This window comes from Panicum virgatum, chromosome 7K, assembly GCF_016808335.1.
Source record: "Panicum virgatum strain AP13 chromosome 7K, P.virgatum_v5, whole genome shotgun sequence".
NCBI lineage: Eukaryota > Viridiplantae > Streptophyta > Magnoliopsida > Poales > Poaceae > Panicum > Panicum virgatum.
Genome location: NC_053142.1, coordinates 49,490,177 through 49,502,730, shown reverse-complemented (window position 1 = coordinate 49,502,730; position 12,554 = coordinate 49,490,177). Strand labels below are relative to the sequence as shown.

General features: G+C 49.4%; 1 protein-coding gene and 1 long non-coding RNA gene across 3 annotated transcripts; both read left to right on the top strand.

Annotated features, from left to right (window-relative positions):
* Positions 1–945: 945 nt before the first annotated feature.
* LOC120641972 lies at positions 946–4,775 on the top strand. Its single transcript, XR_005662461.1, has 2 exons — positions 946–2,560; positions 2,940–4,775. It is a non-coding gene; the product is annotated as an uncharacterized LOC120641972 (long non-coding RNA).
* Positions 4,776–5,279: 504 nt separating this feature from the next.
* LOC120641971 (ubiquitin C-terminal hydrolase 22-like) lies at positions 5,280–10,700 on the top strand. Of its 2 annotated transcripts, XM_039918325.1 has the most exons (4): positions 5,280–6,675; positions 8,811–8,935; positions 9,231–9,293; positions 9,431–10,700. In XM_039918325.1, the coding sequence occupies exons 1-4, from the start codon at positions 5,879–5,881 to the stop codon at positions 10,192–10,194; spliced, it is 1,749 nt and encodes a 582-aa protein (XP_039774259.1). In that variant the 5' UTR covers positions 5,280–5,878; the 3' UTR covers positions 10,195–10,700. The 2 variants fall into 2 exon arrangements, with proteins under 2 accessions (XP_039774259.1, XP_039774260.1); XM_039918326.1 differs by lacking the exon at positions 9,231–9,293.
* Positions 10,701–12,554: the final 1,854 nt, after the last annotated feature.

Here is a 12,554-nt window from a genome sequence, read left to right as displayed (position 1 = left end):
ATCTTGAAGAATCTAATGAGACCTTTGACCGCGTGATATGAGGATGGTTACTGTAGCATCACTGTAGCCAATCATCGATTAATTACCGTCATTAGATTCGTCACGAAAAGTTACACCCCCTAAAGAGGTTTTACAAATAAACTCCATTTAGTACTCTATACATGCAAAAGAAATTCGTGCTAGGAAGTAGCACGGAGAAACCAAACAAGACCTATATTTCAAATGCAGTCACATAATTCCTTTCCAAAGGAATGGAAACCTTCAAAATTCCTATGAAAAACCTTTGATTCAAACAAGCCTAGTATCCCTAAGTTAATAGTGAAGAAAAAAATGCCCATATTGCTTAACATAAAGTACAGATACATGTGCATCGCACGAACAGTATAAGATTCCATATCCATAGATTATAATACTTCTCCTTTGCAATAGAGAAATATAAAAAAAGATTTTGCGTGCACCCATGAAACCAACATATACATAGTGACATAGTGTTGCAATAATCTTTTCATTGTTTTCTAGATAGTTAAGTTACATGAAAATAATGGGAAAAATTATAGGAATGTTTCCAATATTTTTTTCTTGAATAGGCAAAAGATTTGTGCATCATTGTAATTAAGTTAGAAATGTTTGTTACAGACAACGCGCATCAAGTGAGCCCTCTAGGATGGTCTACAGGTATATATGGCCATGCAGCCCGAGGCCTGTTTTTTTAGCCCGGCCCAAGCACGGCCCGGCCCGGTGACCTACGGGCCCGGGCTGGCACGGCCCGAGGGAGCAGGCCATGCCTGGGCCGCACCCCAGGCACGTGGGCCGGCACGGCACGGCACGGTCCCAGCGGTCGGCCCGATAAGCGGCCCGGTGCACCAGCTCCCCTCCCCAGCCCAGCCCACAAAATTCTACCCTCCTCCACAAAAATTCCCCACAGCGCTCCTAACCCTAACCCTATTCCCTACCCCGCCGATTCCCCACCCGGCCACCCTGTCGTGGCGTCGTCCCACCCCCGCCGCACTCACAGCCCCCCTCCTCCCTCCTGGGCTCCTGGCCTCCACCTCGTCCTCCCGCACCCACGAGGCCACGAACGGTGCTCCGCCGCCGCTCCGCCGCGTCGTCGCCACTGCCTGGTCCACCTCATCGTCCCACACCGCACTGCCACGAACGGCGCTCCGCCGCGTCGTCGCCGCCGCCTGGTCCGCCTCGTCCTCCCTTACTGCCACGAACGGCGCTCCGCCGCGTCGTTCATAGCCCGCCCCTCCCTGCTGGCGGGCGTGGAGAGAGGGCAGAAGCAGGATTTTTTTTAGATTAAGAATAAAACATCCGGCCTCTACACTCGCGTTGCCGTTGGATACCCATCCCCGTTCCCCAAATCCACACCCGATGAAATGAGGAGGGTGTGGATGCTAAATACTTTACCCATTCGTATATGGGTAGGGGATGGGTATACCCGTAAGAGATTGGGTATGGGGAGGGTATCCCCATGTCTGCCCGTAGCTTCATCCCCTTCAACTCGTCAGTTTCTGGACAAGAGTTTCATGTCTTCTGTGCAGTTCGTCCGCGCTCGCCTAATTAATCAGCTATTCTTCTCTGCATCACTCGTCATGTGCGCACCTGTGCAAGCAAGCAAAATCCCGCCACATCATGATCTCGCGCACTGCTAGGATGCCTCTGCAAGCATCATTCTGCGCGCTGGAAGAAACCCTAGGCGGCTCGAGTGGATGGAAGGATGAGAAGAAACGATGACGGCCGAGAAGCAACCAGCGACGACGAGCTTCTTCGATTTGGTAATTTGTACTGATCGTCAGATGCAAGGCAGCGGTAACGGATGCTCAGCAGCCCACCTCCCACTTGAATCTTCGATCTGGTACTTATCCGTCAGATGCAAGCTTCTTCATTTTTTTTCCTTTTCTTTTTCTTTTTTTCAAGATCTATTTTGCAATTCGATTTGTCTCATGATGTCCGTTCTTCAATTCCTCTTGAGCTTGTGCATATTTGGCTATTAATTGATCTCAATTCTTATTCGGCATTCTGTATAGAGAGTTCATAAAAGTGCAAGGATGTGTTTGAGGTTTTAATTTTTACCCAATTAATTATCCATTATCCAATGGGTATGGATAAATGGGTGTGGATAAATTTGGGAAGAGTATAGAATGGGCAATTGAATTCTGGGTATGGGTGTGGATAAGTGCCGGGTTCCCCGTACCTTCCCCAACGGCAACGCGACTCTACACCCATCTGGTGGATGCTTACAGCCATCCACCAGGATCCCGCTTCGGGGGGAAGCTGATCCAAGCAACCGCAGCTAGCGTTTAGATGTAAGATCGGACGGGCAGTTTTTTTTGCTGATGACGTGGCCGCGCGAGGGTAGAGAAGTGGTATACAGGAATAGATAATATGGTAGATATCCGTCTCTTTGCCACTCGCGCCCGCGGCTGATCCCGATCCCGTCACGACGCTCCTCTTTCCGACGCCTGCCTCTCCGACGGAGAGAGCCAGGACCGCAGGCGGGCCTCTGGCATCTAGATTGCCAGTTCTCGTCGTCTCTCAGGATCCCCAGGAAGAACAGGTTTGTCCTCTTGTCTCTTCAGTTCTCCTTGATCTCAAATTTCTAAACCCATTCATATTTTTGTGTCAACTTGTTAGTAGGTAGTCGCTCTCCCTCCATGAATTGTCATTCCCCAATTTTTTTGCTGCGTTGTCAATATAACCCGAGCCGCGGCAAAGGAAGAACCTTATCTGTTTCAGATCTTACCGGCTTACCTGGACCTCGGATGTCCCATTAATAATTACTAATTAATAATCACTATACAGAATCTAACCTTTCCTTTGTCTCCAACTTCTCTATCTTGATATGGTTTTCATCAGGTAGATAATTCAAGGTTCTGTTCTATATATTTCACTTGAATCATACTTTCCAAACATTATTAGTGTTTCATGTTTTTCAGACACTTGCCAATGGATGATAACCATGCTTGGGAAAGACGTGTGTCTCAGTTCGTATAAGCAAGCACAAATCTATCAACATGGTTGACTAATATCCTTATAACTGGGTAAGGAATGATATATATCTCGTGTTGACCTAATGAAGCACAAATCTGCTAACCTCGTTGAACTGGCAAAATCCATGGCACGGGAACTTGACTATTATTGGTCACTCGGTGAAAACCTTGATAATGGAACAACCTCATGCATTATCTACAAAGTACCTCAACATATCCGTGAAATTGATAGGCTTTTTTATGAGCCTTGCATGCTATCAATTGGTCCCTACCACCATGGAGCCACTGCCTTAGAATCTATGGAAAAAGAAAAATGGGGTTATCTTGATATGATCCTTAAAATAAACTCAGCGCGGAGCTTGCAGGATTACCTCGTGGCTGTTGGTGAGCTACTAAGGCAGGCAAGAAGTTGTTATTCTGAAAATATTGAAATGGATGATGAGAAATTTCTGCTGATGCTCTTACTCGATGGATGCTTTATTTTAGTAGCTCTCGGGGGTTTGAGAGGAATTTTCCAACAAGTATTCAGTAAGAACACTGATCTTCAGGAAATTAAATTAGATCATGCAGAGGGTCAAAGTGTTGAGGAGCAAGTAAGCAATAAGGCAGCAAATTCAGGGAACGAGTTTGCATGGCTGGGATGTAACCAAACTGATATACAGGACGACAAAAGCAGTGAGCAGCCCTATAACCATTCAGGATATTGGTTTAGTAGATTTATCAATCATGACCTTCTCTTGTTGGAAAACCAAATCCCCGTTTTCATTCTGAAGAAAATATTTGAGCTAGTTGCTGGTAACCGGGTGCTAGAAGTGCCTTTCACAGATGAACTCGCACAATATGTTGAAGTTGCTTTGCGATGGTATCCAAAAGCAATCACTGAATCTCAAAGACCAAAAGATTTCCACCATTTGCTTCATTTGTGTCACACTTACTTCAGAGTTCAGACCCACCCAAAAGCCAGAGGATGACCATGACTATCAGTTTCCAATTCGATACATTAACAGGTTTCTTAGTTTTGGGCGCAAATATCTAAAGTTTAACCAACGTCCAGAAGACCGTGAACAGGGAACATCATTGAACTCGGAGATAGATTTCCTGCAAGCAGGTCAGCAGCTGAACCGCTGGCGCCGAGCTGCACAATATTTAGAAGCTGGAGTGAAGTTTAAGAAGAGAGATTATGATAAACTTTATCCTCATACTCTACTTGACATTCGTTTTCACAATAGTGCAATGGAACTTCCTTGTCTTGTGATTGATGAATTTTCAGCAACTCTTTTCAGGAATCTCATAGCCTTTGAGCAAACCTGTCCTCAATTTGGAGACGATTTCACTGCATATATAGTTTTCTTGTCCCAGCTTATAAGCATGCCAGAAGATGTGACACTGCTTGCTCAGAGGGAAATTATTGTGCACCACTTTGAGAGTGATGAAAGGGTGTCTGATCTCTTTACCTTGCTCAGTAAAGATGTGGTCTTCGATTTCAATGGTAATTACTACTTGAAATCTTTGTGCCAGACAATGGAAGCTCACTATCAAAGTCGCATCAACCGGTGGATGGCATGGCTGTGGCTGAATCACTTCAGCAACCCTTGGGTGGCTGTGGGTGCATTTGCGACGGTCATTGTCCTCGTCTGCACAATCGTGCAGACCGTTTATGGCATTCTGGCGTATGTTAATCCGCCTGAGTAGATGTAGCAGCAACAGAGATGGGACAGGGCGTGTACCTACTCTTCTGAAAAAATGTTTAAGTTCAGGTTCTGACGAAAATAATTAGACATAGCAAATAGGTGCGGCCAATGCCTATGTCATTTCCCTGCTCATAAGGCTATCTCCAACAATGAAGACACAAAAACGAGACCCACTCCATATTTTAGGTCATACACAGTAAATGGGTTCCACCGCAAAGTCTCAGCATCTCCAACAGCGAACGCAAAATTCTCTCCTCCATGGGGGAGCTCGGCCCCGGCGCCATGGGGGAGCTCAACCCCGGCGGCCTGGGGAACGGCGACGGCGCGGACAAGCGGCAGCGGGACAAGCGGCAGCGCGAACAAGCGACGGCAGCGGCGGCTCCTTTTTTTCCCCTCTCCATGAAGGGAACGGTTGGCACAGAAGATGGGTCGAGGAGAGAGAGAGCTATTTTTGGGTTGCCAACACCATCGGACCCAAAATGGGTCTTTAGTTTGGGTCCTCTGTTGGAGGCCCATTTTCCCCCAAATTCACTATGCATGACCCATATATATATGGGTTTGGGTGATAGGTCCTCTGTTGGAGATAGTCTAAGTCATAAGATCCTTAAAATGATACTCACCGAAGCAATGTACTTATTCAGTTACTTGAGTTATCAGTGCTATCCATATCAGTTACTAAAGCACACTGCTAACTGCTTTTAGGTTGCTGTTAGAACTGGATAAGATTGACGCAAATGAGGTTCATGTATAAATAAATTACTATAATGCAGGGGAGTTAGTCGTATTGGTGACCCGTGTTCTAGACTGAATTTCCTGGAAGAGCTCTCGACCTCTCGGGGGGGTTCGAAGTGCGGTTCCGGGAATGTTTGTGTTAAAATGTTTACATGTTTCATCAAATCCACATTTCAGTTGTCCCCAGTGTCAACTTTCGATGTAGAATCTGCAGTTACGTGCTGTGTGGCAAATTTGCTACCCTGGTGAGAGCCTGATCGCCTGTTTCAGAACTTCAGATCATGAACCGGCAGGGCAGTGTGCCCCTGAACGCCTGAACCGCCTTTCCCCTACCCATGACTCCATGACCAATATACCGGCCACCGCCACCTCCACCCCCGCCCCGCACTGCACCACGTGCTGCCGCACTCCGCCCCGCGCCCCCGCCGCCGTCCCCACCGACCCACTACCCTTCCGCTCCCGATGTCCACCCCGTCGGCGCCGCCGCCCTGCCCGCACCTCGCCGCGCACCGCCTGTCCTCGCGCCCGCTACGCTTCCTCCGCCGCTGCCTCCGCGTGCGCCCGCTCGGCCGCCCCGAGATCCGGCGGGACCCGCGCGAGCTCCCGCGCTGCTCGCCCTGCGCCGCCGCGTCCCCGTCCCCCTCCCCCCGCCTCTACGCCTGCCTCTCCTGCGCCGCCGTCTTCTGCCCCTCCCACGCGGCCTCCCACGCCTCCGCCTCCGCGGGCCCCGGCCACCAGATCGCCGTTGACGTCGACCGCGCAGAGCTCTTCTGCGCCGCCTGCGGGGACCAGGTCTACGATCCCGATTTCGACCACGCCGTCTTCCTCGCCCAATCCTCCTCGCTTCTCCCCTCCACCTCCTCGACCTCCCCCTCCCCGACCCCGCGCAAGCGCCGGCGCGTGGATTACCGCGCATGGGCGCCAGATCCGGCCGAATTCGCGCTCATGAGCTCCGCGGACCCCACCACCTCCGCGTCCGCCGCCGCGCCGGCGGGGCTGCGCGGGCTCAACAACCTCGGCAACACCTGCTTCATGAACTCCGTGCTCCAGGCGCTCCTCCACGCGCCCCCGCTCCGGAACTACTTCCTCGGCGATCGGCACAACCGGTTCCTCTGCCCGCGCCGCACGCCCGTCAGACACCGTGCCGCGGAGGCCGACGCCACCAAGCTCGCGTGCCTCGCGTGCGATCTCGACGAGATCTACTCCGCGGCATTCTCCGGGGAGCGCATGCCATACAGCCCCGCCAAGTTTCTATATAGGTCTGGACTCTGGACCTCGGGCGCAATCACAATGGTTCATGTCGTTTTGGGTTTATAGCAGCATGCTGTCTTTCTTTCTGTTGGATCCATTGCGTGGGAAAGCAAAGTTAATATTTAGGCAAAATTTGCCGTAGGACACCGTTAGAATGTGGACTTTGCTAGAAACCACTAAAAAATCCGACCTTTGCTGAAAGACATCATTCAACTTCATTCATTTGCCGTAGGACACAACCAGCAATATCTTAATTGATCTAATTGTAGAGCAACAAGAAATGACAATTATGCCCCCGCTCCTCCCATGTGTTTCTTCCTCCTCCGGAATGCCGGACTCGGCGAGCAAGCAGAGGACAGTCGCCGCCTTCTCCCTGACCTTGGGCGCCGTCGCCGTGAGCAGCTGCACCAGGGTGGCCGAGCGCTGACAGCACGCTCTCCGCGTTCTCGCGCAGAGCGTCAAGCCACCCGTCCACCGCCCGGCGCTTCGCCTCCGCGTGCCCAATCTGTAGCCTGGCAAGCAGCTCCCGCACATCCGTCAGCTCGCCGCCCGCTGCCACTATGGCCTCAGCTTGGGTCGCCGGAGCCGTCAGGTCGAACAGCACAACAGGATGGCCTTCCACCGCCCGCCGAAGCCGGTTGCCGAGCACGGGCTCACCAGCCTGCCACCACCACGGGGAGGAGCAGCTCCACCTGCATCAACTCGCCGCGGGGGGACTCCACCAGGAAGCTGCGCTCCACGTCACGCTCGGGCGCCGGTGGCAGCAAGGCGGACTTCATGGGCGAGGACAACGGCGACACCGCGGGGGCGCGGGGGACTTGAGCAGCACACAGAGCGCCCTGTCCCATTCGGCCAGCGGAGAGGAGGAGGTGCGCGGCTGCGACGGACAGCACGTACGCCAGCAGCACCGTGCTCCCGTAGAGCACCGCGACCATGGTGTCCACGGGGCGACGCCGCCGCGGAGGTGGACCTAGAGGCCCTCGACGCGGGCGACGACCAGAAGCATGGTGACGGGCGGGAGAGGACTGCGCACGCCGGTTACGGGGTCGAGCAGGTGCATCTCGCCGAAGTCGTCCGCGGCCACGATAGCGCCGCGCACGGATCCGAGTGGCCCCAGGTGACCTCCTGGTCGCGGCACACGAGCAGGTAGCTGTGGTCGTCGTCCGCATCCCCGGCAACATCTATGCGGAGGAGCAGCCAGGAGCGGTCGGGGAGGGGTTCATGGATCGCCGTGAAGAATCGGAGGAGCGGCCAGGGGAATGGTTCTGTCGGAGGAGGGTACCCATGGGGGAGAAGATAAAGCAGCGGGGCACAATTGTCATTTCCTGTTGTTTTAGAATTAAATCAATTAAGATATTGCTGATGGTGTCTTCTAGCAAATGAACCCGGTTGAACAATGTCTCTCAGCCAAGGTGCGATTTTTTAGTGGCTTCTAGCAATGACCACGTTCTAACGGTGTCCCAGAGCAAATTTTGCCTAATATTTATGGTAGTTAAAATGAGTGCCTGATGTATTGTAACGTGGGAGAGGGGAACTTGCCTGAGATGTTGGATTGTATTCATCGCTTGCAAAGATACAGTATTATTTGAATCCTATGCCTTGGTACTGCTTTCAAGTAGATAATGATCATGATGGATTGCAAATGGAATGAGCAAAAAATGTGTAACTAGAGAGGGAGACATATTTAGCATTATGATATTGCAGTGCTTGAAAGGGAAAGAAGTTAACACATTCCAATACATGCAGACTGTTTGATGACATGGCATCCTGTATAGAGTATCTTACCTTAAGCTGCCAAGTTTACATATTTGGCTTAGCTGTTATGTCAGCTGGCATGTTTAGCAGTCATTAAACTGACACTCTGAAAATTAAAAGTGACCAAATGCATGAACAGCTGTAAATTCAATGCAGGTAACGGTTTGCCAGGTGACTTTGAAGGTATTCTGTGGCACTTGCTGTATCACCGGTTGGATTTTGTCACTGTTTCTTTGTTCTGAATCATATGGATCGCATGCTTTAGGTTAGTTTTGGTAGTCTTCTATTAGACCGAGCATATAGAACAATATGGCATCTATTTATTATACCCCTGAATAGAAATTATTAATTTTCTTCTAATTATTGAGTATCATTGTGATTTTTTTAGTTGGTGGCAGCATGCATCAAACCTCGCAAGCTACGAGCAACAGGATGCACATGAATTTTTTATCTCCATCCTTGACCATATCCATGAAAATATAAAGGATGATCAGCACAAGTCACATGCCCAAGGTAGTAAGCTTCTCTTGTGCTACTTTCGGGGTCAAAGACATTTGCATATGAGTTGCATTGAACTGAAATCTGTATAAACTATAAAGTGGGTAAATATCATATTTCTATTCTATGTTGTGAACTTGCCCGCTGTTTGAGCTAAAATTTGTCAAAATCAAGGTAAAACCATATTTTTAATAATACAAGTTCAGCCAGATCCATGTGTTAGAAATTAGAATAGCAAAACTTGTAGAACTTATGGGTTGGGTACTAATTACAATGTTCATTGTTGGGCCCACATATCTTTGGAGCATAGCCCTGCAGGAGCTTTTCACCAAAAAGGGCAAACAGGAACAGAATAGTCTTCCTGAATTATTAGGTGAATAAATCAGCCTATTTTTTTGGATGAAGTGTAGAATAACTTTCTTTATTTTGATTTCCTATAATGCTATTTCTTGAGTAAAAATAATCTGAGTTAATGTCCCATCCTAACAGTGAAATTTGTTATCATAATAGGCCATGGGGACTGTTGCATTGCCCACAGAGTGTTTTCTGGTATCCTGAGGTCAGATGTCACCTGCACAAGCTGTGGGTTCACATCCACAACTTTTGAGCCCTGTATGGACATTTCCTTGGACTTGGATGTTGGAGATAACACTCCTTTTGGTGTTGCAAACACAAAGCCACATGTGCGCAATGGGGAACGGGGCTTGGCAGGCATGAATTCCAAGGTATCAACTCTAATGAGATGTTTGGAGAGGTTTACAAGGGCTGAGAGACTTGATGCTGAGCAAAAGTTCTTCTGTGAACGCTGCGGTGAGAGACAAGAGTCCCTGAAGCAAATGTCCATTCGCAGGCTTCCATTAGTTTCCTGCTTTCACATAAAGAGATTTGAGCACTCGGCGGTGAAAAAGGTGTCAAGGAAAGTTGATCACTGTTTGCAGTTCCCCTTTTCCCTTGACATGGCACCTTACCTATCTTCATCTATTCTCAGAAGTAGATATGGAAACCGCATATTTCCAGCTGAAGCCAGTGATGCAGATGCTGTTTCAGAATTGTCATCAGAATTTGAGATATTTGCAGTGATCACACATAGTGGTAAACTAGAAGCTGGCCATTATGTGACATATCTGAGGTTAAACAATCACTGGTATAAATGTGATGATGCCTGGGTAACGAGAGTTGAGGAGCATACTGTCAGAACTTCTCAGGCATACATGCTCTTCTATGTGCAGAAGACGCTCTATTACAAAGCTTGTGAAAGAGCAGCTGCAGTCTGATCTGAAGCAAACATTGATGACACTACTCCACAACATCAATAAAAGTTGCCATCGAATCAGATACACACATTTAGTCGGCCAAGAGGAAAAAAACATGGTATTAGTAAAAAAAAATGCATGGTATTTCGACAGCACAGCCATCGAGACAGATGATGGTCAAAGTTTCATTCTCATTGAGCAATAGTTCCAGTCAGAGGGAACATTTTTTGGCGATTTTCTTTACAGCCAGTTGCCCAAAGGGAAGATGGCCAAATTTTATGCGTTGTATTATAATACATAATCCTGATTGGTGGATTTTCTTGTGGTGGCTGCCACAAAACTGTAAGGGCTTCATTATTTGATACCATTGATGGTGAGGATGCTCAAACCAATCGTGCTGTGGTAGGATTGAGCAAGGAGAGGAGTGGAAACTGTAGAAACAAAACGAAAAGGGAACCGAATTTTTGATGCGTTCCTTTCAGTAATTGCATGCTGGCTCTACTGATGGTAGAGTTTTCTTGCTGGTACCGATCGGTCTGTGTATTACCCCTTCTTTTTTTTACTTGTTCCCGTGCTTAATTGATGAGCTGAAATATGTAGCTGCCATAGTTTCTACCAATTTAGTTTTCGCTCTTTTTTTATCTTTCTGTCCACCGTACTGCACGTGTCCCAGATCCGTAAATGTGGCGCCCATACTGCACGTGTCCCAGATCAGTAAACGTGTCTGCTGTACGTGCAGGGGCATGGAGCTATCATATGAGTTGCATCTTGCCATTTTCTCGCTTGAAAACCAGATACGAGCTGTGGCATGAGTCATTGCGAGTCCGAGGCGAGTTCTATATCGTCGGGCTCTCGTGATCGTGAGGAATACTCACAGGCCGAGTGCCAGTTTCATGGACACACAGTCCACAGCTGATGATGCAGGGGCCTATCCTGCTCAAAACCAGCTTAAACCTGAGGCCGGTGCCGAACGGCGTCGAGCTATTGAAGATAGGGTTCTCGTCATTAGTACTGATCTCTGATGGCTAAGGTTTTGGGCTTGTAAAGCTGTTGTTGTGGCCCTCGGGCCGTTCTTTTTTAAAAAAAAGTTTCGGGCCGTTTTTTTCCTGTGCGCTGCGCGCCCAACCTGCAATTGGTGTTCGCACCTTTCTGGTACGTGTCCCCCTCTGGTTTTCAAAGTTCAGGCTAGCCTCCGGGCTCGCCGTAGTTCCCGTCATTTTTACTTTGTTCGACCGGGCCGGACGGCCACCACAATGGATTGGAAGTTGGGCAGGAATTAGCCTGAAGTCTGATGGACTCCAGACCCTGCAGCAGGAGCAAGCAGCGTTGCCGCGGATTTCTGCCATGCAAGTGCACGATAATCAGCTGCGCACCCTTGCTGACCGGCACGCATCGCACAAGCAGTGCAGTACCCGCATCCTGCAGAGTGAAACGGTCAAGCGTTGCGTCGCCCGCCGCCCCTTTTCCGAAACGAGAAGGAACGCACAGCGCACGCCACGCTCATCGCTTTCCACCCAAGCTTCGCTGGCCGGCCTGGAACGGAGCCACCAGCCCCCACCGCCGTGCCCACTGACACGCTCGTGCTCTCGCACGATCAGCCCTGCCCGCACCGACACGTGAACAATCCGTGGATGCACGGGCACCTTGCTTTACAGGCTCGGTCAATGAAACGAACTCGTTGCGTACGGCTGCACAGTCTGCGTCTCTTAACTGAATTGGGGGTACAGGCGCTGCCGTGCACGCCAGCACTAGCTAGGAGCTAATGAGTGGCAATCTGGAGAGCAAGAAAATTCTGTTATTTGCACAGGAGTATACGCAGCACTCGCGAAAGCAACTGCTCGTCACTGCAGGTACAAACACAGAGTGTTTTTTTTCTTCTTTTCTGACGGACGGTTGGGAGTTGCTATACCTGCATCGTTGTCTGAAAGGGACTAGTGACATTCATATCCATATCTTGCCATTCATGTTGGGTTGGGTACAGCACACGACATGTCTGATCGAACATACTGACAAGTCCGTCCTACCTGAATCTTTCTTCGGTTACGCCAGAACAAACTATACAGGAGTTGGTTAGGATCCATTTGTTTCTTTTTTTTTTATCTAGGATCCATTTGGATTTTGGAGGACGCTGGAGAGGGCCTCCTTGTTTCTGCCAACTGCATCAGGAATCACGCGCTTGTACAGGGGAAAACTAGTTAGCAAGCAGTCTACTTCCAGTTACAATGGTTGTGGGGACGCGTCAACGAGACCAAAGATTTTCAGCAGCACTATGCTCCACTTCCTTGCTGCTCTTTGCGCCTGGTTCGCTGCCATTTCGTCAGAAAGCAATGGTAGGCCACACCCGTTTGTTCTGCAGTAGCTATACATATTCGCCAAGTTGG

Coding starts and splice junctions, on each gene's coding strand:
- LOC120641971 (XM_039918325.1), top strand. CDS start 5,879: ATGTCCACCCCGTCGGCGCCGCCGCCCTGCCCGCACCTCGCCGCGCAC. Junction 8,936..9,230: donor GCACAAGTCACATGCCCAAG/GTAGTAAGCTTC, acceptor TTTGGAGCATAG/CCCTGCAGGAGCTTTTCACC. Junction 9,294..9,430: donor TAGTCTTCCTGAATTATTAG/GTGAATAAATCA, acceptor TTATCATAATAG/GCCATGGGGACTGTTGCATT.